Below are 26,738 nucleotides of genomic sequence, written 5' to 3'. Positions count from 1 at the left end.
TCTCTAAGGTAAAAAACAAACAAACAAAAAAAAACACACATGCAAACTCATCATCCTCCCCCTCGACACACGTGCAAACACACACCACACATAGACACGCCATACACAAACACACACCATACATCGACACGCCATACACAAACACACACCATACATAGACACGCCATACACACACACCATAGACACGCCATACACACACATGTACACCACACACACCTTACACACACACCATACATAGACACGCCATACACAAACACACATCTGCATACACCACACACCTTACACACAAATGCACCACATAGAAACCCACACAGACACACACCCCATACACAGACACAACATACAGAGAAACACACAGATGCACACACCACACACACACTGCACACCCCACACACAGCCCACACATACCACACACACCACACACACATACCCCACACACACCACACATAGACACACCACACACAGACACACCATGCAGATGCAGGCACACACGGACACACACCTCTGTCAAGGACTACTCTACTCTGCTGCAGGGTGTGGGCTGTGCCAGTGATGGTGACAGGAGGGACTGATGGGAGAGAATACAGTGAGAGGGGATGTCGTCTTTTTAATCTAGGACCCCCTTTACGGTCGGAGCTGGGGTGAAGATGCCTTGGGGCCGAGCGTTCTCAAGCCCTGTGGACCAGCCTCCTCCCTCGGCTCCTCCAGGTCACCCTCCAGTACCACCCAAGAAGGGAGAATCCAGAAACCTCCTCTTTCCAATCCTCTGTGACCTTCTGAGTACATGCCTCCCTCTTGTGCCCTCAGCCCATTACCTCAGCCATGATCTCGGGGTGCCCTGCTCCCCTTTCACACTCCAGTCCACGTGGGGCCCTAACCCCTTCCTGGGGTTCCTCTGGGCACCACTGGGATGGGGTGGAGTCTTCCAGGGCAGAACATAAACCCAGGTGACCAAGAGCTCTGTTCACCCCGGCCCCTTGAGCCCTAACCCCACCCTCTTTCCAGAGCCCCAGGCCCTTCCAGACCACAGTGCATCTGAGACCCCAGCCCCTTCCAGCGTTCACATTCTCTGATTCTCCCCTTCTTCCCCTCCGTGTGGCTCCTCATTTCCCCAGCAAGGACACTGGGTCCTGGTCTCGGAGACCTTCCTGGAGAGTCAGCGGTTTTCAGAGGTGGGCACCCCTAGCTCTCCAGGTTTCTATCCATAAAGCTATTCCAGGTCTTCTCATTCAGGGGCAGGCGAGGATCAAGGTCAGCTCCTCACAACGGCAACCCCATTATCATTTGTGTCGGATTTGATAGCCTTCCTCAGACATGAGCTCATTTAGTATTCCCCACAGCTTCCTCTTTAGCTCCATTTTACAGGTGGAAAAACTGAGGCCCAGAGAGGTGAACCAATTGGCTCAGGATCACACAGTGGGCAAGTGGGTGGAGCCGGGGCGGGGACCCAGGGCCGTCTGTCTGCATGCCCTTGCCATCCTCACAACTGTGTTCCCTGCGGCCACTCTCTCCCGGGGGAAATCGTGCTTAAGCGTGGGTGAGGGGAGGAAGGGGAAGCAAGGCCACAGGCTGGAGATCCGGCTGTCAGGAATGCAGCCGAGATTCCTTTGAGTTAATACACATCATCCCACAGGGCTGATCTCATCGATATCATTAGATCCTGCAATGTCCACCCAGCCTGCCGGGGCCCTGGACGTGGGGAACTCTGTATCCTGTTCTCAGCCACAGCAGGTGGAAATAGTGTGAACTAATGAAATAGCAGCAGCGAAGCTAACAGCTGAATACTTATCTCCTGGCAGGTGGCAGCTGAGAGACTGCTGGCCCGCACACACTGGCCTCCTCCCCTCCACCAGCTGGGAGGCCAGAGCGGGTGTCAGGGAGAGCACTGGATGTGAGTGAAGTCAGACAGACCAGGCTCTGGTCCCGATGAGCTGCGTGACCTTGGGCAAGTGACTTGACTTCTCTGAACCTCAGGCTGGTTCATCTGTAAAAACTTTTCATCTGTAAAAAAAAAAAAGATAATAGGATCCACTCTGGTAACATATATGTTACTGGAACTATGTGGATGTGCTCAGCTAAAGACCACGCCTCATTTTAGGGGATAGAAGGGGGCATCAGTGTGAGATTGTGGCATCTGCCTAGCTATTCAGCATCCTCCTCCCTGCTCCCAGTAAGAAACCCTGAAGCTAGAGGAAAATTCCACTGGGCACTGCTGCTGCCTTTAAGCAGAGGTCCTAGGCGGGTGGGAGTCTGTAAGGTCTCATGCAGAGCAGGATGGGCCTGGGTCGGTGGCGGGGGGGCCTTAAGTCCAGGAGAGCAACTTTGAGCCTGAGAGTGAATCATGCTCTAGAAGTTTGATGCAGGCAAACTGTCATTACACTCACCAAGGACTTAGGGCATGAACCTCCCGTGTGCCTGGCACACTTGGGCAGCCCCCAGGGACTTACTTCAACAATGACTTCGTGGGCTTTGACTGCTCAAAGCCCCTCACCTCTCTGTCCAGGGACAGTCTCCCTCTCCAGGCCATTCCAATGGTGTTGGCATTCTGCCTCCTCCAAGCCTGAAGAGTATCTCGTGCCACAGGCCTGTGCTCCCTTCGTAATCAATAGTGACAGGTTCAGGGATGATATGGACCAAACTGAGCTCATCACAACCAGTGAATGCAGCTCTGGGACTTTTTTTTTTTTTTTGAGCGGAGTCTTGCTCTGTCACCAGGCTGGAGTGCAGTGGCATGATCTCGGCCCACTGCAACCTCCACCTCCCGGGTTCAAGCGATTCTCCTGCCTCAGCCTCCTGAGTAGCTGGGACTACAGGCACACACCACCACGCCCAGCGAATTTTTGTATAGCTCTGGGAATTTTGAGCAAACTTTCGGGCAGTAGACTCCCTTTCCCCCAAAGGACTTGGACCTGAAAGTTTGTAGCATTGCAGGGACAGCCATCTTGCCACCCTCAGAGGTCAACCAGTTTGAGAGAGTGGCACAAGGTATTGCTGAGAAGTAAGAGAAACAGTATCTTCCTGACAGCATTTGGGTTCTGGATGAAACCATGCTTGAACTTTCGTGGACTTTTCAGTTGCATGAGTTAACAAATCCCCCACTGTCTTAAGCCAGCCCAAGCCAGACTTTCTCATCACTTACAGGAAAAACAGACCTGACTGATAAACCCATTTTCTGGCATCAAGGCCCTTGTATAATTAACCAAATTAATGAAATGAAGGATGCTTCAATTAGCACAGATTCAGAGCAAAAAAAAAAAAAAAAAACTGGATCATGTTTCCAGATATATGACTCAGGTTTTAGGACATCTCTACCCTACTTTAAGTATTGTAGGGGGAAAGATCCTCCAGAATCAGAAGTGCTCAGTTTAAATCCTAGCTCTCCCACTTACTTCCTACCTGTGTGACCTTAGGTAAATCACTAAACCTCTCTGAGATTCTATTTCTTCGAACTCTGAGATAAAGTACATAAAGCACTAGGTACACAGTAGGTGCTCAATAAATGCACCCCCCACACACACATATACACGATATGGCTCAGCCCATTTAGATTTGCTTAATTAGAGGTACATGAAGAAGACCTATGGGGACAAAGAGGAAGGTCATCTGGGCTCCCAAGAATTCACCCATGGTAGGTGCTGCCCCGTCTTCTGGTCTTATTCTAGAAGCAGGATAGTGTGGTAGAAAGGAGCAAGTGCTTTGGAGTCAGTCAGAGAACTGGGGCTGAAATCCTACCTCCATTCTGTGATCTTAGGCAAGTTGCCCAATCTCTCTGAGCCTTGTTCTTCCATCATTAGTAAAAAAGAGAGGGTTTTGCCTACCTCTTAATGGGATGCAAGAATCAAAGTGCGATGCTGTGCACACAGAACCCAGCACACTGTTCAACAAACGAGTGTGATTATTTTCCCAGGCCACAGCCAGGGATCTTCCTCAAGGGTTCATCCTCAAGGTTCTCCGGCATCCCGTCTTCCTGAGCTCAGCCATGCCCACGACTTGACGAGGTCAACTCCTTGACTTCTCTGATGACCATCAAAGCCCTCAGGGTCCAGCCCTGACCTCACTCCAAAGTTCAGACACATCTCCGCCAGGGTGTCCTTCAGGTCCCCTAAACCCAGCATCAGCTCTTGGCTCCTCCACTACTCTCTGGGGGGATTTGGGTAAGTCACCCTGGCCTTGGTTTCTTCATCTATAACATGATGTCGTTTGTAGAAGGTTGTAGCCGATCACCATGGAGGCTGTCCCAGCCCTAACATCCTAGGATTCAACACCACTCACTCTATCATCCCCCTGACTGAGCACTACCTCCTCCCTACACCCCCTGCCTTCAAAGTCAACACTTCCTTCTTCAGCAAACCCCAGCTTGAAAATTTAGGGTCAGCTTGGATTTGTCCCTCTTGTTCATGCCACAGCCCCAATTCTGGAAGATTGTCTCCGAGAGATGCTCCCCTGTCTGCACACCCCTCCCTGTTGCCACCACCAGCAACCTTGCTCAGGCCCCAGCACCACATCTCAAGGAGGCCCCAGTCCCAGCTTCCCCCATGCAGCCTGCCCTCGGCCCTTTCTATCCATGGAGCTTCCCAACAGCCTTTGCATGGAGCCTGGGATTCCTTGTGTCACTGTCAAGAACTAGACCCCACCATTGACAATCTTCGTGCCCTGGAGATTCTTTTCAGATTAGGGATGAGGAGAGGAACATTTCATGGTGCTCAGATTAGATATTCACTATGTATTTATTGAATTCATTTGGTCATTCATGCTTCTCCAAACACATCCCTCAGATGATCATCTCCAATCCAAAACAGACAACGTCAGAGATCTCTGCAAATCGCGAAGGGCTTGGGCCTTTGCGTCTCAATGTCACACTCTTGTGACATTTTGCATACAATTTCAGGGGGTCCATCTTCCCCCTGCCCTAGCCCATCTGTCAAGTACAATTTACCTCTGATCGAGCTCATGTTACAGGTGGAAAGACTGAGAAAGAGAGAGGAAGGGACTTGTCTGAGAATATGCAGAACATCTCCTCCTACCAGGAACTAGATCCTCGCACAAAAGTGCTGAGTCCGCTCCCAGCCCCAGGCCCATGGCTTTGAGCAGCAGGTCACTTAACATCTAACGTCTTCATGCTGTTTCCTCATCTGTGCAAGAGCAGCCATGTCTACCTGGCAAGGCTGTAGCGAGAGATCATATAAGCATAGGAGTGGGGCTCAGCCCCATGCACAGAGGATAGTTCTTGTTTCATTATTTTCCTTGCTGTTTCTCTTCCTTTCCTGGCAGGATATGGAGGAAGGAAGCATCGCTGCCATCTACAGTGGTCACAGAAGGCTTCACGGAAGAGGCAAGCCCTGCCTGGGCCTCAATTTTGGGTGCTGGAGGGAAGCAGGGGCCAAGAGTTATTAATAGTCCTGGCCTGATGGGCCCAGGGAGGCTGAATGTGATACAGACACCCAGCACCATGGTTGGGGAGTACCTGATACTGGAAGGGGGGGGGCCGGGGGCTACAGGGAGTGCCACCTCCCAAAATAGCCAGAGCAGAAGCCTATATAGGTGGCCATCCCACCGCCAGGCTCACTTCCCGACAGGACCTCCCACCAGCCCAGCCTTTCAGCGCAGGCTCCAGCCCTCCACCCCCACCTGAGGTGAGTGGCAGCGACTGAGGTTGGAGGATAGAGGGATGCAGCAGGATGAGCCAGCTGGAAGGGACAGCTACACCTCCCCTGTCCATAGTGACTGGGGCGGGGGGTGCGGTGGGGGTACTGGAGGCAGGGCAGCTGTGGAATGTAGGGCTGAGAGCATGCATTCCTGCTTCTCCACCCAGACTCCTGGTGTGGCCTGGGGCAAACTCCCCCCACCCTCCACGCCCCGTGGTTGGGCCTCAGATTCCCGTCTTAGAACAAGAGGGGTGGAGCCAGACATCTGTGGACTCTGGTGATGCCATCAGAGGGGACCTAGAGGGCAGAGGAGGACTAGCGAGGGCTGATGGGCTGACCTAATGACATTGATGCTCTGGCTGGGAGGACTCAGCCCTGGAGGGGGTGTCAAGTTAATAGGAGAACTCAGCAGCAGGGAGAGATGGAGGAAGGAGACGGAAGAAGAGTGGGCCCCTGTTGAGGCTCCAGCCTTTGCCACAGGATAACTGCTTAGGGGCTCACCAGGAGCCAGTGTATGGCTGAGATATATGGGACCTGATAGAGCTGGGTCCCAGGCACCAGGGAGGATCACCCAGAGAGTCACTGAACTCCACATGAGTGAGCCCAGGGGTGTGCCCTGCTCTGCTATTGCTTTGCCATGTGTCCTTAGACCACTCACAGACTCTGCGCCTCCGTTTCTCCACTGGTATAACTGAAGGGTCCTTCAGCTGGGGAAATCCATTCTCCATCTAGGCCCGTGGAGTGAGCTGAGCCTGGGAGTTGAAATGATAGCATAGGTGCCTGGCATGTCTGAGTCAGCAGCCCAGCTGGGGACAAGGTGCAGAGGTGACGGCAGTAGCAGCAGGGTCCAGGGCAGCCGAGGGGTCCTGGGAAGTCCTGGAGCTGAGAGGCATCAGATCAGGAGCTGCATCCTTGGTGCCTTGGAAGCCAGCTGGCGGGCTGTGGCCTGAAGGAGCTGACTCACAGGGAGGGGGCAGCTGGAGCCAGCGACGGTATCCTAAGGTTTCCAAGAAGGGCAGCCATCCAGGGCTGAGCTGCAGGAGACAGTGTTGACAGCGATGTCAGGGAACTTGAGTTACTGGGCAGCTGGACAGCTGCTCTCCCTGGTCCCCACCACCCAGGGCCACCACAGCCCCAGGCCCTGCCTACCTGCCCATACCTTAAGTTGCAGTCCCCAGGTCCCACAAATGGGACCACTGACATCAACACATCAGAGAGAGACAGAAGCCCAGAGAAGGTCACAACCCAAGGTCACATGGGGACTTAGTGCAGCCCAGGATCTAGAACCCAGGCCTCCTGACTCCCTGTCCAGTGCTCACACACTCTAGAAGCAGCTGGTTGCAGCTTGAAACCTTGGGAACCATGGGGAAGAACAAAACGGGTCTCTGGCTGCCTACAGATAGGCACCGTGACATTTTTCCAGAGGTGAAGTTCAGACCCCCACACCTGCTTAGGTTGTCTAGAAAGTGTGGTCTGAAGGTGCTACCCTTCCTCCAAACACATGTGGGGCTTTCTGGGAGGGAGGATAGCAATTCCAAGCAGGCTCCCCACCGCTACTCTGCCCAAAAAAGGTTTATGGGAGTAGGGGGAGTCTGGACCCGTGATGCCAGGACCCAGGAGACCAGGAAAGCAAGTAGTTAGTAGAGATCTGAGAAGTGTTCTTTGAAAAATCAAGCCAGCAAAAAAATAAAAAATAAAAATAAAACATCAAATCAGGTTTTAGAATATGCATCCCTGGCCAGATGTGGGATGGGGCACTCGAAGTGGGCCCCAGCAGCTCCTGCCTGTCCCTGTCCCTGCCACCTCCTCCCTGCGTCGGGTGGGTCAGGTTTCAGGACCTCAGCGCTCAGATTTTGCAGCATAAATTTGCATCCAGGACAGACCAGAGCAGAGGCTGAGGTAGGAGTGGAGACAGAAAGGGAGCAGGGCCTAGGGGGTCCTGAGGTGCAGGCTGGCCGCTGAGGGTTCAGGATCTTCCCCCCGCGGCAGGACATCCTCCGAGTTTCCCAGATCTGAGACCCCGCACCTCCTGCGTGTCCTTGACGGCAGGTGGACTTTCCAGACCCGGCTGGTGACGCCAGTGCCCCCTAAATCCCAGAGGTGGCCCCTTCCCCTTGTGCCCTGGCCTCAGCCCCTGGGATCCCGCGGACCCCTGGCCTGGCGGTGCAGGAGCGGTGGCAGGTCCGCCCGCCCTCTTGCCAGCGGCCGGCGCTGCTCAGCGGCGCGGCTGGACTGAGCCGCTCCCGCTGCGCTCAGAGTCCGGGCCCCTGGCGCCATGCCAGGCCCGGCGGGCGTGCGCCCGGCGCGCAGCACTGCAGCGCTGGTCATATGAGCAGAAATGATGAGAAAAGCACTTTTTAATCTTTTCGCACTTGCTCTGCCCGCTCAAACAGTTGCAGGATGTCGATGACAGACTTGCTGAACGCTGAGGACATCAAGAAGGCGGTGGGAGCCTTTAGCGGTGAGCAGCGCGCTCCCCTCCCCATCCCTCTCCCCTAGTTCACAGCCCGCGCCCCTGCACTCCGCGGGCCCCGCAGCCGGCGGGTCCTCCCAAGAGCGCTTCTGCCCACACTTCCCGCTGGGCGCCGGCGAGGTCGGGGCGGGGGCGTCCTTGGCAGTTCCCAAACTGTCCGGGAGAGGCTTGGCGCGGGGAGCGGGCGGAGAGGCGGGCGCCCTGCCCAAGTTACAGAAACTTGAGGGTGCGGAAGGCCCGGTGGCTGGGAGGACTCAGGGTCCGGGACTAAGGGCGAAGACCAGGGTCGGAGGAGAGACCTCCAGGGTCCTTGTACGAGCTCTCCGGACGTCCTCTTTAAGGCACGTGGAGAGGACTGCAGGGCGCATCCTCCTCTCCAAGCGACCCCTTTCCTGGACCCTCATTCTGGACAGGACTTTTCCCGCCAGGCGGTAGTCGTTGTTGGCCCCCTCACTGTCCTAATTCCTTTACTGAGATTCAGCAACGGACCTGCAGGCGAGGTGACCTTCTGGAGCCGGCGCACAGCTCTGCCCAAGCCTGCACGGGGCATCCTCAGTGCCTCAAACCTCCATCCTCCTTAGGCGGGCAGGGGAAGGGAACTGGCAGTCTCACCTCTCCCAGCTGCCCGGGACTTCAGTGCTTAGCTGCCCGCCTTCCTCCTCCCCTGTCGTCCAAATGGGGAAACCAGGGAATTGTCTTGGAGAGGACAAGACATTTGCCCAAGGTCGCCTAGCTGAGCAGAAGTGGTATTAGAACTGGGTTGCCCAGCCTAGGGTCAGAGGTGCACAGGGCAAATTTCCTTGTCTCTAGTCCTGTGCTAAGGGGAAGAGAACATGACTTCAATAGCCACTCCCTACACACACACACACACACACACACACACACACACGATACATGATCTAACATTGTACCCTTCCCCAGGTGTTCTAAAACAGGACCCCAAGATACAGAAAATTGCAGATAGAAAAGGACCCCCATTTCCTTTCTGCTTTGCACCCCCTCCCCTGGGCACAAAAACCTCTCTGGGAAGCCACCCTCCCAGGATCCTGGGATAACTCTCTCCTTTCACCTCAAGTCCATCTGGGAAGAAACTTAACCGGGTGTTTCTCGGGAGCGTCCCAACAGCCCCTTCCCACTGCCTCCGAAATGGATTTCTGCGCAGAGCCAGGACTTCCGGGTCTGCCCCTCCTCCTCCCACTGTGTGACCTTGAGGGAAACCTGTCCTTTCTATGTCAATTTTCTGGCAACAGAGTCTGTGGCCAAGAAAGAAGGTCAACCCTCCTCCCCCTATCCCCAGGACCATGTTCATGCCCCCTTCAATTCCCCAGCCCACTCCCAACCAGCTGGCACCCAAAAGTCTTCCTGGACACAAGGTTCTCAGAAGAACAAAAGCCTTTGGTTGTTAGGTGCTGCTCCCATCATCAGCAATGGATGCAGTGGAGGCGGGGTGTGGGGCAGGCTGGAGAGCTGGGGAGGTCTGGGTTTGGGCACACCTCTTCCACTCCCAGCCTTGTGACCTAGGACAGGGCATCCTCCCTTGTCCGGGCTCCCTCAGCCCTCCGATGGAGGTGGGTACCTCTCATTCCCCACGACTGGCATGCGGGAATCCATCAACAAATGCCTCGACGCCTCCCAGTCTCCCACCCTTCCCTACCAGCCTTTTAGGTCCTTGTTTGACCCTGCTCTTCCCCCCGCAGCTACCGACTCCTTCGACCACAAAAAGTTCTTCCAAATGGTCGGCCTGAAGAAAAAGAGTGCGGACGATGTGAAGAAGGTGTTTCACATCCTGGACAAGGACAAAAGTGGCTTCATCGAGGAGGATGAGCTGGGGTAAGCGGAGGCCTGCAGGGGCTGCCCAGCCGAAGGCTGCGTGAGAGGGAGTGGGGGCTGGGACTCTAGCTTCCAAGTGTCCATCAGACCTGCCTTTCACTCTGCCTGCTTCACAGAAAGTAACCGTGGGTGAAGGCAGGGCTCGGACCCAGGGTGCCAGGGGAGAAGGCTTCCCAGCGCTGTTGCTTCGGAAGAGTAAAACCCTCAGCTGAAAGTGCAACTAACTAGGCTAAATGATAGCCATTTAATATTGCTAATGGAACGATGCTACTTAATAATTTAATGCAAATGAAGAGGCAGTTTTTCTTGCTGCCTAACACCATAGGCAGGGCAGAAAGCATTCACTTGAGTATTTCATTGATTTTCATTTGTCTAAAAGACACTTTCCACCTTCCTGCAGCCCCCAGCCCTCTGGTACTAGTGTGGCTGATGCAATTTCTGGGCAAGCAGGGACGCAGAACCAGCTTTGGGGGTCCGGGGGTCCTTGGAGAAAAGCAGAGAAGGAGAAGGCTGTGGCTAGGAAAATGCATGCCTCCATCTGCAAAAGCACCTCCCACCATAATCCCCGTGGCCACCCGGCCATGTCTACTGACTCGGGTTGCCTTATGTCACTTTCTGGCCAAGCAAGCCTTGAGTTTTGTCAAAAAGAGAAGCGGGGGATGGGTGTACGGAGGGGCCTTTCAAGTAGGGACTCCCCCACCCATCCTGTCTCTCCCCTAAACCATCTCACAGGGGTACCTTCTGTGTAGAATCTTCACGTTCTACCCACTTACATCCAACGTGCATGCACACTTATGCACACACACACACACACTCACAGAGGCTGACTTCCCCCTGTCCTCCAGGTATCACCTTCACCAGGAAGCCTCCTCCCTCCTCCCCTCACCGCAGGTGGGCAGATACAGCTTCTGAGCGCCCTCCTCCACTGCCCGTCACACCACTGTGTGGTCTCTCTTGGAGCCCATGACCTCCTTATTTTTTCCAGTGACTTCCGAAGATCACCACTGTGACCCCACTTTCCAGCATATGCCTGACACAGTAATGAAACTTAATGGATACTTGTTGGATAAATTAACGAATGTAGGTGCCCTCCCTGAAGTGAGGACAACCCTTCGCTGAGGACAGCCTGTCCTTTCCTAAATACTCACCTACGAAAGCGCAGCCACCGAGCAGGCTACCTGGCCCAGGGCACCTGTGTGCATGACTGCTGCTCGCTGCCTGTCCCAGCCATCCCTTTCCTCAGACAGACACCAGTCCACCCTCCACCCAGCGTCCTGCAAGGCGACCTCGGCTGACTCCTTCACCGGCTTTATCTCTTTTCTCCTCCAGATTCATCCTAAAAGGCTTCTCTCCAGATGCCAGAGACCTGTCTGCTAAAGAAACCAAGATGCTGATGGCTGCTGGAGACAAAGATGGGGACGGCAAAATTGGGGTTGACGGTGGGTAGCCGTGACCTGAGGTCTGGGCATATTGTGGATCTTGGGGTGTTGGATGCGAAAAGTTTGAAGCTATGTCTGTCACAAGGGGGATGATACGGGGGTCTCTCACTCCCCCAGATTAGAAGATAAAAAGCAGTCCATTAGGTCTGAGCGCTCTGTCACATACTCCAGACAAAGGAAAACTGGTGTATTTTCCTAATTTGAAAACCTAAAAGGAATAGATTCTGTTTTTCCTGCTGGGTAAGGGATCCAGGAGGATTTGGGATTTTTTTTTCCTGAACTCTGCCTGCACTTTTGCATGGATACTGGCCCAAGCTCTGCCCAAACTGGCTGTGTGACCTTGGGCAGTGTCTCTCAATCGCTGGGCCTCTGTCTCCCATCTATAATCCAAGGAAATGAGGCCGACTAATCCCCAAGGATCCTCTGCCTCTCACATTCTCAGATTCCAGGGATGGAAATTCCTATCTCCTGTCCTCCTCAGCGTCTTGTCCTGGTGTCCTGTAACCCCAAGTCTCAAAACCTGTTTGGGTTTTACTCAAATATACTATTCTAGCCTTGCAGCAGAGCCAGGAAAAACAGTAAGCCAGAAATCAGCGGGGAATTCAGACAGGGAATTACCTGGTCCTGCCTTGCTTTGCAAGCTTCAGTGTCAGCACAGATGAGAGACCAGTGGCCCACCGTCCACTCCTTTCTCCATTTGGCTCTGTGTGGCATTCATAGAGCACACCCACATTGCCACCTCTCTTAGCATCATGATTTTCTCAGGAATCATCTCCATTTTGCAGGTGGGCAAATGGACTTTGAAGGTGCTTAGCCTAGTTCAAAGAGCTGGGACACAGTGGTGGAGTGGGGATTTAGAACCAGGCCTGAATGAGTGTTTGCAGCATGCTAAGCTGCCATTTGCTCCCATAATAGGCTTTTCTGCTGGTCTCAGAGAAAACTGTGTGTAGGTGCTTGGCCCCTGGGTCCCAGGCTATCTCAGTTCAAATCCCAACCCTACCACTTTCCAGCTGTGTGACCTTGCATAATTAGTAACTACTCTGAGCCTCTGTTTTCTCATCTCTGAACTGAACAGAATGATAATTCTTATAGGGTGATTACAAGGGTTAGATGTGTTAATATGTAAAGTGCCTAGAACAGTGTCTGGCAGAGTAAATGCTATATATGTATTTGTTAGCTAATTTTTTTAAAACTAGGGATTGGGTTGCATTCATCCTTCCAGCCCCAGTATCTAGCCAATACCCCACACAAAGCAGGTGCTTCATAAACATTCGCTGCCTGAGTGTAAAGCCCAGACCCCCATGCTCTGCTCCTTCTCTGCCCCTTGCCAGCTGTGACCTTGAACACATCACCTCTGCACACCTACATTCCCTTGCCCGGCAAATGAGGTGCATGAGCTTCTCCTAAGACCTGTTTGGGCTCGTTGTGAAAATTAAGTTTCTGTGAACACAAAATTGCTTTGAGAAAGGTACGAAGATTATGAAAGTAGGTGTATGCTTATGAGTTAGAGGGTTGTTGTTGTTGTTGTTTATTTCTTTTTTGTTTGTTTGTTTCCTGCCAGTAACGAGAATGGAGAATCCCTATCAAGGTCAAATGCAGGGGGTCCCCTGGCCATCTGATGCCAGCTGCCCTTCTTGTGGCTGGGAAGGAGGGAGGTGTTTTTAAAGGAGTGGAGCAGAGGGTATTGGAAAGGCATCGTTGGCTTGGCCGCTCCTGGGGCTTCTGGTCCTTGGCAGATCCTCCCTCACACCCCCATCCCCAAGAATCTGCTTATCACACAGCTCCACCCCCAAGGCCTGGCTCCCACCTGAACCCTGACCCAGGCCTCCAGACCTGCCTTCCATTTTTATTTGCGGCCAATATGCCATAGCTCAGAAGCCCTGGGCTGGGTCTTCATGGCTGACTGCTCACAGACAACCTACATGATGAAGAAAAACCAAGCCAAACCTGGCCCAGTTCCCTGCCTCCCTCTGTCCCTCCCTCCCTGCCACACTCAGATCTTAAAGCATCAACTAAACTCTTCTAACAGATCCAGCAGATGTTGACTGAGTAGCAACTCTGTGCCTGGCAGTGGAAGAGGTAAAAATAATTCAGGCCCATTTCCTGACTGGGTGCCCCTGAGCAGCTGCTTCTTAGCCCTGAGCCCCAGCTTCCTCATCTGTAAACTAGGCATTATAACATGGAAATGTGGCCTGTAGTGTCCAGCACATAACAAATGCTCAATAAATGGCCACTGCAATGCCTTATTTATTTATTTAGAGACAGTCTCTCTCAGTCACCCAGGCTGGAGTGCAGTGGTGTAATCTCAGCTCCCTGCAACCTCTGCCTCCTGGGTTTAAGCAATTCTCCTCCCTCAGCCTCCCCAGTAGCTGGGATTACAGGCACTCACCACCATGCCCAGCTAATTTTTGTATTTTTAGTAGAGACGGGGTTTCACCATGTTGGTCAGGCTGGTCTCGAACTCCTGACCTCAAGTCATCCGCCCACCTCAGCCTCCCAAAGTGCTGGGGTTACAGGCATGAGCCACTGCACCGGGCCATGCAATGTCATTTTTATTGTCTGCAAATTGCTTGCAGCTCTACACATATACACAAACAAGCGATAGTGCCAGCCAGAGGCAGAGGCGCAGGCATCAGGCATTTTGTATGGACTTGGAGGCTAAGCCACAGGCTGTAGGGGACAGAGGCAGTGGGGTCCAGGCAAGGCATTGGCATCAGCCAAGGCTGGAAACTTTAGGGTATGTTCAGAAAGGGGCAAGAAGATTGTTTTGCCAAGAATGGGAGGAAAGAATTATTAGCTGGGCATGTCATGTGTGTCCAGCCCAGTGCTGGGTTTGGTTACCTCATTTGACCTTGGGACAACAGAGGACATAAGTGCAGATGTAGAAACGGCAGCCCAGGGAGAGAGTGCAAGGTCACAATGCCAGCAAGTGCCAGGGCCAGGATTCAAACCCAACAGCATGGTCCAGGCCCACCTGTGCAGCCTCCATTGAGCTCATAGGCAAGACATAAAATAGACAATTAGCACAGACCACCCTGAGGCACTGGGGCCCCACACCTCATGCTTTTGAGGTGGGAAGATGCAGATGCCCCCTTCCTCACTCCCAACCTCCTAACGCAGGAAGGGTGGGTGCAATGATGCCCAATAGGCAGCGAGATGGGAAGCAGAGCCTTTTTGGGGCCCAGGATGTTCTGTTTCAGATACTCTGCTTTGCTGTCACTCTCTCTAAAGGCCAGAAGCCCCGAGCCCCACCTATAGCTGGAAGATGCCTTCAACTCCTGGCGGGATCTGGGGCATGTCCCAGAGCCCCTCTGACCATAAAGTGCCTTGTCTTTAAAACCATGGGGCATGCCAGGCGCGGTGGCTCATGCCTGTAATCCCAGCACTTTGGGAGGCCGAGGTGGGCGGATCACGAGGTCAGGAGTTCGAGACCAGCCTGGCCAACATAGTGAAACCCCATCTCTACTAAAAATACAAAAATTAGCCAGGCATGGTGGCACACACCTGTAATCCCAGCTACTCAAGAGGCTGAGGCAGGAGAACCGCTTGATCCCAGGAGGCAGAGGTTGCAGTGAGCCGAGACCACGCCACTGCACTCCAGCCTGGGCAACAGAGCTAGACTCCGTCTCAAAAACAAAACAAAACAAAACCAAAAACCAAAAACAAACAAACAAACAAACAAACAAAAAGAAACCATGGGGCATGGGGCAGATCACTAGCCAATTACTGGGGTGCATTCCAGCCCTGGGATTTCACAGATGTCCCAGTGGATAAACCTCTACACAGAGGACCACTTCACTATTTTGGCTCAGCTGCGTGACCTTGAATGATGATGGCAATAGCATCTAAGTTCATAGAGCACTCAATATGTGCCAGGCACCGTGCTTAGCATTTCACTCATTTAATCTTCCTAGCTAGAATCTCTGAAGTGTATACTATTATGATTCCCATTTTATAGATGAGCACACTGAGGCTCAGAGAGGCTAAGGGCTTGCATAAACCCTTTAGGCTAGGAAGAGAAAAGATCAAAGTCTGAAGTCAGGTCTGTTGAGCTCCGAAGCACATGACCTGTGCTGCCTGCTTCATTCATTCATTCATTCATTCATTCATAGTTTAGTTTACTATAAGATGATTATATTTATTGACTTATTGCCTATTTCTTTCTCCTCCACTAAAATGTCAGGTCCGCTGAACAGGAACTTTTGTTTTTTTCAGTTCTAATCCCAGCACCTAGAATAGGGCCTGGCCCATAGTGGGAGAACAAGAAAAGTGTATTTAGTTGAATGAATGAATGAACAAATGCCCAGCTCTGGACAGCGCTGTGCAGTGATGAGGATGCATAACTGCTATATGTAGGGGGAGATGATCTGCAAGCCAAGGTTGGGGATCTGTGGGGACTTGTCTGTAGCAGGTGCCGGGGAGCCCAAACCAGGAACTGCCTCTCTTCCCTGCTCTGTTTGTCCTTCTGAAGGTGAGTGATACTTATCAGGTTCTTGAAGATCCTGTATTGAAGGGAGGGGGTAGGAAGACAAAGTTCTAATAATAACCCTTTGCATTCCTGTCTCTGGGGCAACTACTTCCAGGAAGCTCAAAGGTTTTTATAGATGTGGTTGGTTGATTCTCAAAGGCCACCCTAAAAGGCTGGTGCAGAGCTGATATGGGGAGGGGCTTAAGGCTGAAAAGGAAAGAGAAGCTAGAAAAAGAGGGGAAGGGTGCCAAAAAAAAAAAAAAAAAAAAAAAATCTTTGTTAAAGCACCTGCAGTTGCAAAGCCCAGGCATAAAAAGCAGACAAAGCAGACTATGTGGCAGGTGCCTTTTCAAACACTTCACCTTCACGACGGGTCTCCAGCTGGGAGCGGGTGTCAGCATCACCTGGAGGGCCTTTGGCAACACAGATGGCTGTGCCAGACCCCAGGAATTTCTGATTCCTTAGGTGGAGCCCACACTTTTGCATTTCTAACAAGTTAGCAGATGGTGCTGATGATCTGGAGAGCCACACTTAGAGGACCACTGCCTCACAATAATCCTAGGAAGTGGATGCCGTCGCTATCCCCATTTTGCAAGTGGAGAAACTGAGGCATCATGAGAAGTGACATGCCCAGGGTCTCTCTGTAGCAGAGCTAGAACTGAGGCTCGGTGGTCCAGCCAGGACCCTCTGCCATCCTGCCTCACACGGGCATGTGTCCCCAGCCTGGGCCTTCCAAACTCAATGCCTGCCCCTGCAGGATGTGCTGACCAACAGGAATCGAGGTTAGCATTCATCCCCACTTCCTGTGTGCCAAGTACTGCACACAGGCCTTACATCTTTTAACTCATTCAAACCTCCCAACAGTTCTACAAGATACCTTTATTACTGATACATACAAGGAATCTAAGGCCCAGGGAAGCAGAGCGACTTGCTGTGAAGCCTCAGGGCCCTCTTCAAACCTTGACTCCTAAGATCTTGCTGCAGAGAAGATCCGCATGCCCCGTGTGCCTGCATGCAGTCCTAGTTACATTCTTCCTGAAACCCATTCTGGGCCATGGATCCACTGCCCTCTGCTTTAAGTGTGTCTCAACTCAAGAGTTTGGGGTTTGCATTTTGCTTCTGTTGCTGAAAGATGTAGTCATCATTATTGCCTAACCTTGCAACCCCCCGCCACTCACTCGCGTGCCTGAAGGAATTTGCCTTTTCTGCTTCCCTCTGGTAAAATCTGTTCCCTTTTATCCTTAAGTAGCCTATTTACCGTGAGAGGCGGAGTGGTCGCGTAAGGCCTTGGGCTGTGGTGGAGCGCCTGAGTCAGGCAGAAATTAGAAAGCCAAATGCTGGGGATCAGCCATGGGAATGGCTGTATCTTTTCCTCTCTCAGGACATCCATTCCCACACCTGGAAAATGGGGAGAAAAATACACACCTTATAGGGTTGTTGCTCGAATGAAGAGAATGTTCTAGAAATGATTCCTTTCCTCTTATTTTACAGGAATGTTTTGCTCATAAGCCACCCAAAACCTTTTGAAAGTGGTGGAATCTCAATCCTCAACAGAAATGAAATTGAATCTAAAGCAGGAGAAAAGTGAGAGGGATAGAAGGAGAATTTGCCGGTCTCCTTGTAATTCCAGCCCTCCAGCCTCTATGGGGATTTGATTTCTAAGTAGGACAGGATGCTCATATCAAGGCTAGCCCAAGGTTTTGAGGGCAGAGCCCTAAGGTGCACGATGCTTTGTCCCATCTCATTGCACCCTGGTACCAGCTTAATGAGGTCTAGGGGACACTGTGATCCCCACTGAGAGACGTGAAAACCAAGGCCCCGTAGACAGTAAGTGCCAAAGTCACATAGCAAGTCCTTGGCCCAACAGGACCTGGGTCTCCTGACTCCACCACTCCCTCCCCTAAGCTGAGCTGAGACGTTTTAGTTATAAATGGCTTCTGCGCTTAGCAATCTGCTCTTTTTATTCCCATGTGGACTTTCCCTAGCTCTGGCCTTATGCTGCTCTAGAAAAGATTTAGCAAGGGGAGAGGAAGCAGCCTTCCTTACATAACTGGCCTCCTGTGAAAGGGAGCAGCTGCTCGGTGGAAAAAGACATTCCCCTCCATGCATCCCTCTCCTTCTGCCTCTGGGGGTTGCAGCTTGAGTCCGAACCAGGACCATTTAACTCCAACCTTTGAGGAAGAGACGCACCCCGGCCCCAGCCACGCCTGTTAGAATCTTCCTAGCTGACTGACACTCAGCCTCAGTTTCTCTGTAAATAAAATGAAGATAAGAGAGCCGACGAGGATGAAATGGAATAACACACCGTGCGGTGCCTTGCACAGAGTGAGCCCCAGAACTGTTCACGCGGCCTCCTTGTGGCTGTCTGGCTTGACCCGGAGTGACTCTGCCTCCCAGTTCTCTGGATGGGAAGGTGATCCCTGTTTGAGATACCAATTTATAAGAAACCGAGCCCGGGAGCTATTTAGAGGCGAGGTGATAAACCAGGAGGCCGGCTCCTTCATCCCGGTCATCACGACAGAGGGAGGGAAAGAGCCTTCCAGCCGCTGACTCAATGGCCGGCTCAGTTTCGCTTTGGGCCATCAGCGTGTGTTGGTCTCACCTGTCAATAGCTTCTAAATTTGTCCAATCCCCACAGCCTTGGACTGGGGCAGACCTAATTAGGCTAATTTCAGTTTCCTAAGGGAAAGAAAGAACAGAATCCTCTAGTCCTCTGATCCTCCCTCTGCTGCCCCCTTCCCACCCCTATCCCTACCGTCTACCTCCTTTGTTGCTTTCTGTTTGGACAATGATGACATCTGCAAGCTGGCCCCAGAGGGTCTTGGGCAAGGTTTTAGACTGCAAATGTACTGCTGTACTTGCATGTCTTAGAAGAGAATGACTATTCTGGATGCCTCCAAAGGAAGACTGTCTCTTCTACCTGTCAACATTAAGAGTTGATTTAGCCGCATTACCACTGTGTGCCAGGCACCGTGCTGGGCACTCCTTCTCCATTATCTTATGGAGCCCTTACCATAACCTTATAAGGAGATAGTCCCAGTATCCCCATTTTATAGATGAGGAAACTGAGGATCAGGAACTAAGTTGCCATGGATGGGTGTGCCGGAGGTGGGATGCTAGTTCTGATGGGATAGATGGGTCAGAAACTTGTACCAGGTCAGCTGGCTGCTCTTTAGGCTTTCCGTGCCCTCTGTTTATATCTTCCTTGTCCTGCTTAGTTTCAGGACTTTCGTGGTTAATGTTATGTCAAAGCTCCAGCCTGTGTCTGTTGTGCTGGGGGGATCCACACAGGAGGTGGAACTAACACTTATAAGCCAGTTACTATGTGCCAGGCGTATTACCCCATCTGATCTTTCTAACAGCCATCCAAACAGGCATTGTTATACTCACTTTACAAATGAGAAAACTGAGCCTCAGAGAGCTAAAGTAGTCACTGATGGCCACCTAGCCAGGTAGTGATGGAACAAGATTTAGACGTAGGTCTAGGGTTGCTGGATGGTTGTAGGTAGGTGCCAGGGTGGAGGCAGGAAATGCTGGGATCACGGAGACAAACAATGGCAACAAGAACGATGATTATGCTAACAAATACCAATTACAGTACCATTTAGAGCCTCGTGCTTCTGCCGGGCAGCAGCAAGGCATTTATAGGCTTGGTTTCAAAGTGGCTCGAAGTAAAGAAAACACCTTGGTTCCAACGCCACCAGATACCGAGAGCTTGCTATGCATCAGTCCTGTGACCGAGAGCTTTAGTGCTGACTCCTCTGAACAGCTTAAGGAAGTAGGCACTATCACGAGCTCCATTTGATAGGTGAGGTCAAGCATCTAGTTGAAGGTCACAGGAACAAGAAATGGGAGCTGGGAGTTACCCCCAGCTTGCTTGCTCCAAACACCGTGTGACAGCCGGAAAGGCGTCTTCCAGACCCGACACCCACTCATAAGAAAACCAAGACCAGGGAGGATGAGGCACCTTGTCCAGGGACAGCAGCAGATGGCAAAGCCAAGACTTGAACCCGACCATTCAAAGCTGCATTCCCCATCCTGGTATCCTACCTACCGCCAATTCAGTTGACCTAGAGTTTACGGGATCTTTGTTGGTGCAGTCTTGTTTGTTTGTTTGTTTGTTTGTTTTTGAGACTGAGTCTTGCTCTGTCACCCAGGCTGGAGTGCAGTGGTGCGATCTTAGCTCACTGCAATCTCTACCTCCCGGGTTCAAGCCATTCTCCTGCCTCAGCCTCCTGAGTACCTGGGATTACAGGCACGTGCCACCACGCCCGGCTGACTTTTGTATTTTTAGTAGAGACGGGTTTTCACCATGTTAGTCAGGCTGGTCTCGAACTCCTGACCTTGTGATCTGCCCACCTCGGCCTCCCAAAGTGCTGGGATTACAGGCATGAGCCACTGCACCCGGCCAGTCATTTGTTTTTCTTTAAGGAGAGACCTGGGCATTTTAGAGGAAGGGTTTGGCTAGGAGACCTGTTAGTTAATTGGCTGGCTCCTAAGAGCTCAGCCCTGAGGCAGATAGGAAAGGCACAGAAGGGGTGGCTCCTGCCCTCAATTTATCTACAAAGTTCCCTGTTGAAGGTTCTGAGGGGATAAAATTAGAATTCCGTGTTCTCTGCCGAAGGCCAGCGCATGTGGCTACTTGATGTCCTGGCTGCTTGAGAACAGATTGCAGGGTGGGCAGAGGGACTGATTTAAGAGGCTTTCAAAAACCCCACAGCTCCAAAGTACCTCCCAAAGTCTGGCTCCAAAATGTCTGACTTTCCGTCACTGGAGAGTCCCTCGTTGGTGTCCCTGGGCCTCTGTCACACCAGCTGCGCCAAATCCCGTCCAGTGTGAAGGTGACCAATGGGCTCTTTACCGATGAGCAACCTGAGAGCCCATAATTTCCAGAGTGAGGACGAAGGGGTCAGTGCAGTCTGGAAAACAGAGAGGACCAGCTTCCCCTCTTGACAATCTCTCCATGAGCAGACGGTGGTGGACAGGCTCATGCATCCTTTATCCCAGGACAGTGAAACTCAGTGCCCCCAAACAGGGAATGCCAGTGCTGGATAAAATGACGGGTTGAAGCTGGAGAGGGTTCATGTTTCTGCCTGAGCTGGGACACTAGCCCTCTCAGGAGTAGCCTCTCCACATTCATGTAGCGGGTTCCTGAGGTTGGAGGTCAAGCCCTGGCTCTGCCTCCTGTTTTCCACATGACCCTGATACCTCACCTTCCCAGCCTCCATTTCCCCATCTATAAAATTAGAATCCTCCCAGACTGTCATGTGAATTATATAAAGTAAGTCAGAACTTGTTGACCCCTAAGAAGGACTCATGAGCTATCCCATCCATCCATCCATCCATCCATCCATCCGTCCGTCCGTCCGTCCATCCATCCACCCACCCATCCATCCATTCATCCTTCTCTCCCTTTATCCATCCCTCCATCGATCCGTTCCTCATCCTTCCATCCATCCATCCACCTACCCCTCCATCCATCCCTCCATCCACCCATTCCTCCTCCATCCATCCATCCCTCCCTCCATCCATCCATCCGTCTACCCCTCCATCCATCCCTCCATCCACCCATTCCTCCTCCATCCATCCATCCATCCATCTACCCCTCCATCCATCCCTCCATCCATCCCTCCATCCACCCATTCCTCATCCATCCATCCCTCCCTCCATCCATCCATCTACCCCTCCATCCACCCATCCCTCTATCCCTCCCTCCATCTGTCCATCCATCCCTCCATCCATCCACCCAGTGCTTATTTATGAGCACCTACTGTGTGCCAGGAACACTGTGGCTGCCAGGAGAACAGTGAACAAGTGAGAGGCTCTCCTGCCCTCTAGAGTTTGCATTCTAGTAGGGGGAGACTGACAAAAATAAGTGCATAAATAAGATCATTTCAGAGAGTGCCAAGGACTATGGAGTAAATAAAAAAGGGCTAATGCGATGGGATGGTGATATTTGAGCTGGGACATGCGTCACTCTATACCAAGGTCAAAGTAGGTCGGAAACTACTGGGATGAAGAAGGAATCCTAAGAGCATTTCTAGCCTGAATCATGTCTGCTGTATGACCATGGTCAAGCTACTTAACTTTTGAGCCTCAGTTTCCCCATCTGTAAAATGCAGGCAAAGGCGTCTCTCCCATGGAGTAGTCATGAGGATTCAATGAGCTATTATATGCAAAATGCTTCCCACATTGGCATTCGATAAATGTTAGTTACTAGCTATAATTAATAAAAGTACTACTAATAAAAGACATCTCAAAATAACCACCTGCCCCACCGAGCTCCTGGAAGATCACAGGCTCCTGGCTGAGAAAGCAAGCACTTTCACGCCTGCCCTATGGGAGGGATTCTGTACGAGTGTTTGTTGTTTTGGTGTTTATTTGAGACTCCATCCTTGGCACTGCTGTTACCACTCAACCAGAGAGCCTGGGGATTTCAAGACCAGCTGGTGGATGCTAACTCTCTCCCACCCTGCATCCCCCATATCCAGGTCACCCACCTTTCCTATCCTAGGACAGCCTGGGGATAGGAGAGGATGGTGTCTATTTCCTAAGTCAAACCTCAGGAAGGTGAGGCACCCAGGTACGTGTCCCTTCATCTAGCCAGGGCCAGTGCCAGGTTCTTTCTTTCTTTCTTTTTTTTTTTTTTTTTTTTTGTGAGATGGAGTCTCACTCTGTTACCAGGCTGGAGTGCAGTGGCACGATCTCGGCTCACTGCAACCTCTGCCTCCTGGGTTCAAGCAATCCTCCTGCCTCAGCCTCCCAAGTAGCTGGGACTACAGACGTGCACCATCACGCCCAACTAATTTTTGTAGTTTTAGTAGAGACAGGGTTTCACCATGTTGGCCGGGATGGTCTCGATCTCTTGACCTCCTGATCTGCCCGCCTCGGCCTCCCAAAGTGCTGGGATTACAGGAATGAGTCACTGCGCCCAGCCCAGTGCCAGGTTATTTCTACAATACAGCATGTGTTGGTTTGATTTTTGCGTGTGTGTGTTTTCACTTTTTTATTTTGAAATAATTGTAGATATATAGAAGAATTGCAATGATAGTACAGAGAGTCCTGTACACCCTTCACCCAGCTCCCCCCAATGTTAATATTTTACATAACCACAGTACAATGATGAAAACTAAGAAACTGGATAGATGGGGTTTTACATTTGTATTCCATACAAAGTCCAGGGAGGACGCAGCTCACCTCAAATGAGTCTCGGATACTTTTTGTGGCCTTTTTGAAGCCATTTCATGACTAGATTTTTATTTGTCTCTCCCAAGCAATTATTACTGGCCCCTGTCTTCACTCCACTGACAGATGAGGGAACCAAAACCCAGAGAGATACATTTTCCAGCAAATAGGGCCAGACTAGTCCTGGAAGCCCTAACTTTCAATCCCCAGCCTGTGCTCTCCCCATATCACAACACTCCATTTTCTTTTTTTTTGTTTTGTTTTGTTTTGAGATGGAGTCTGACTCTGTTGCCCAGGCTGGAGTGCAGTAGCATGATCTCGGCTCACTGCAACCTCTGCCTTCTGGGTTCAAGCAATTCTCCTGCCTCAGCCTTCAGAGTAGCTGGGATTACAGGCGCCCGCCACCACGCCCAGCTAATTTTTGCATTTTTAGTAGATACAGGGTTTTACCATGTTGGCCAGGCTGGTCTCAAACTCCTGACCTCAAGTGATTCCCCTGCCTCGGCCTCCCAAAGTGGTGGGATTACAGGCGTGAGCCACCGTGCCCAGCCAACACTGCATTTTCTAGGGCGATGGGGACTTGCCTAAGACCCTACACTCCTCAGCAGGCTGAGACATGGCATCTCAGAGACACGTAGTGGCACGTGGCAGCAAACTCCTTGTCCTCTCTCATCTCCTGGGGAGAAAAACAGCAGAGAAGTCCAGAAATATTGGAGGACCCTGAGCCTCGGTTTCTTCATCTGTAGAGCAAGAACAATGACAAAATGCACCAGATAGGATTATTGTCAGAGTCAAATAAGATATTGCATATAAAGTGTTTTGAATAGTGCCTGGCATATGATAAGCGTTCAGAAAACTATTATTATTATTATTTCTATTGTTATTACTGTAGTTATTATTAATGATTTTGGGTGTGGCATGGCATGATGAAACAATAAGATATGGTAGGCCCATCATTTCCCACCTCACTTCACTCATCTGCCCATTCATTCATTTATTCATTCATTCATTTTCACACTCACGCTCTGGCGCTCCTGCAGCAGAAGCAAGAACCCAGAGAGAGCACCACCCAGGGCCCCACAGTCAGGTGTGGAAAGTCTCTCTTGCATCCCCGCCTCTGACTCACTTTCCTTTGTCATTTTCTTCTGCAGAATTCTCCACTCTGGTGGCTGAAAGCTAAGAAGCACTGACTGCCCCAGGTCTTCCACCTCTCTGCCCTGAACACCCAATCTCTGCCCCTCTCGCCAGCCTCCTGCATTTCTGTTCAGTTTGTTTATGTTATTTTTTACTCCCCCCATCCCCTGTGGCCCTCTAATGACACCATTCTTCTGGAAAATGCTGGAGAAGCAATAAAGGTTGTACCAGTCAGACTCTGCTTGCTCATGAAGACCCAGGCCTGGTCAGGCATTGGCTTTCCAGATGCATCTGGACAGGGAGTGGGGGCTGGATTTTGACAGTTAGAAAAGATGTGATAGGAGAGAATGGAAGGGAACAGCCTCTTTTCTGTGCTAGGTACTAAGCATGACACTCTACAGAGGTTACCCACTTACTCCCTAAAACAACCCCATAAGGTAGGTAATGAAACTCCCATTCTCTAAAAATAAGTCTCAAAGAGGCGAAGTGATGTGTCTAAGCCCACAAATATAGGATTTGTTAGTGTTGGGTTTGAATGCAAGTCTGTGGATGGGTAGGTGGATGGATGGATGGATGGATGGATGGATGGATGGATGGATAGATGGGTGGGTGGATGGATGAATGGGTGGATGGGTGTGTGAATGGATGGGTGGATGGGTAGGTGAATGGATGGATGGATGGATGGATAGATGGGTGGGTGGATGGAAGGATAGGTAGATGGGTGTGTGGATGGATGGGTGGATGGGTGGGTGAACAGATGGATGGATGAATGGGTGGATGGGTGGGGGGATGGATGGATGGATGGATGGACGGATAGAAGGATGGGTGAATGGATGGGTGGGTGGATGGATGGATAGACACATGATGGATGGATAGCATTAAGACTTTTTGTTACAAATGACAGAATCCCAACTCAAGTAACTTAAGCTAAAAAGGAAGGAAACAAAGGACTTGATTGGCTTATGTGCCTGAATAGTTAGGGGTAGGTCTTCAGGAACAGCTGGATGAAGGGACTCCAGTGATATCATCAGGACTAAGTCCCTCTTTTCCTCTCTCTGAGTACTGCTTTCTTTTGTGCTGAATTTGTTATCAGGAGGGCTCTCCCTTCATGATGGCAAGATTCCCCCAGCAGCTCAAGGTGAACATTCAGCATTACCAGCAAAAAAAAAAAAAAAAAAAAAGAACTTCTTGTTCCCAATCACTCTATCAGAAGGCCCGAGATTTAGTCCCATTAATACTAGTAGCTAACGTTTACTGAGCACTTACTCTGTGCTGAGTCCTTTGCAGGATTCCATCTGCACAACAGCCCTATGAAATGCATGCTATTATTACATCCCTTGTATAGAGGAGGAAGCTAAGGCACGTAGAATTTAAATGTTGGCCAAAAGTCACACAGCCACCACGGGCAGGATCCAGAACCCCAACCCCAGCATCACCTCCAGAGCCTGTGTCCCTTCCTGAGTCAGACACAGAGGCCAGGAGGAGGGATCTTGATTGGAGACAGGTGGAGTTGGTCACACACAAGGCTCGTGGCCTGAGAGTGAGAGAGGGATGTCCCTGTGGAAATGAAAAGTGGGGACAGATGCTGGGGGTGAACATGGCCACGTCCCTACAGAATGGCTTCTGCTGTTCCCCAAGACAGCCCTGGGGAAGTTATTTTAGATTTCCCTGGGTGGAGAGGGGGCATTGGAGTGGTAGTCTCTCTCTCACCAGACCCCATGCCCTGCACCTCCCCTGCTCTCTGAGGTGTCGCCCTTAGGCAGGGCTGTCAGGAAGGCTCTCCCTGAGGGCCCAGCCCGGGGCAGACAACCCATCAGGCTGAGGGGCAGGGATGGGCAGGCCCTCATCCAGGGTGGTAGCCAGGCTCAGAGCAAGGACGCCCAGGCCTGGGAGAGGACTCAAGGCCAACACTGGGAACTGGGTCAACACAGCAGCAAACCCCAAAGGGCTGCTGTGCCGGGGGCTCAGCCAGGCGCCAGGGCCTGTACAAAGGTGGCAAGTGAGCCAGAGGTGGAGCGCGTGGGAATGGACGTGGGAGTGGGAATGTGCGTGAGTGTGCATGTATACGTGGGGAGGTGTGAAGGCACTGGTACACACACATGCTCGTGACAACAGTGAGGACCACTGCAGACTTGGGTCTTCACGTGGGGGGTCTCAGAGGGCCCAACTCTGGACACCGAGGTGGGGTTGGGGAAGAGGAAGAGGAAGAGGGTGCACCCCATGCTGGGTCTGTGTGGAATGCAGGAGGAGGGGCTGGGGCTGGGGAGCGGGAGCATTTCACCCCGAAACCAGGTCAGAGCCCTGCGAGAGGACAGGCAGGTCAGGATGACAGTGACAGCTGCCTGCCGGCCTGGAGTGGCCTCAGTGCCTCTTGTTCTGCACCTGCGTGACAGCCCACACCATGTAGTTCAGACTCAGGGCAGCAAAAGGCGCGGCAGCCACGCGTCGGAGAGCATGGCCCTTTGACCTCTTGGGGGATGCAGGACATTAGCTCCAGGACCCTATTTTGAAAAGACTCTGCCTGGGGCCTGGGCAGGTCAAGGAGGAAATTGCTTCCCTGCGAG

At 51.7% G+C, this 26,738-nt stretch overlaps 1 protein-coding gene across 1 annotated transcript; it reads left to right on the top strand.

The window, feature by feature from the left end:
* The first annotated feature begins 5,563 nt into the window (after positions 1 to 5,563).
* On the top strand, positions 5,564 to 24,408 carry PVALB (parvalbumin). The gene is made up of 5 exons (XM_055253438.1): positions 5,564 to 5,633; positions 8,039 to 8,106; positions 9,816 to 9,948; positions 11,278 to 11,387; positions 24,192 to 24,408. The coding sequence occupies exons 2-5, from the start codon at positions 8,046 to 8,048 to the stop codon at positions 24,218 to 24,220; spliced, it is 333 nt and encodes a 110-aa protein (XP_055109413.1). The 5' UTR covers positions 5,564 to 5,633; positions 8,039 to 8,045; the 3' UTR covers positions 24,221 to 24,408.
* Positions 24,409 to 26,738: the final 2,330 nt, after the last annotated feature.

Source organism: Symphalangus syndactylus, chromosome 18 (assembly GCF_028878055.3).
Source record: "Symphalangus syndactylus isolate Jambi chromosome 18, NHGRI_mSymSyn1-v2.1_pri, whole genome shotgun sequence".
In the NCBI taxonomy this organism is placed as follows: domain Eukaryota; kingdom Metazoa; phylum Chordata; class Mammalia; order Primates; family Hylobatidae; genus Symphalangus; species Symphalangus syndactylus.
This window is presented reverse-complemented; position numbering and strand designations above follow the sequence as displayed.

Bases quoted from the DNA above. Each gene is read 5' to 3' on its own strand.
- PVALB (XM_055253438.1), top strand. From the start codon at position 8,046: ATGTCGATGACAGACTTGCTGAACGCTGAGGACATCAAGAAGGCGGTG. The intron at 9,949-11,277 runs GTAAGCGGAGGC...TTTCTCCTCCAG, and splicing joins ATCGAGGAGGATGAGCTGGG to ATTCATCCTAAAAGGCTTCT. The intron at 11,388-24,191 runs GTGGGTAGCCGT...TTTCTTCTGCAG, and splicing joins CGGCAAAATTGGGGTTGACG to AATTCTCCACTCTGGTGGCT.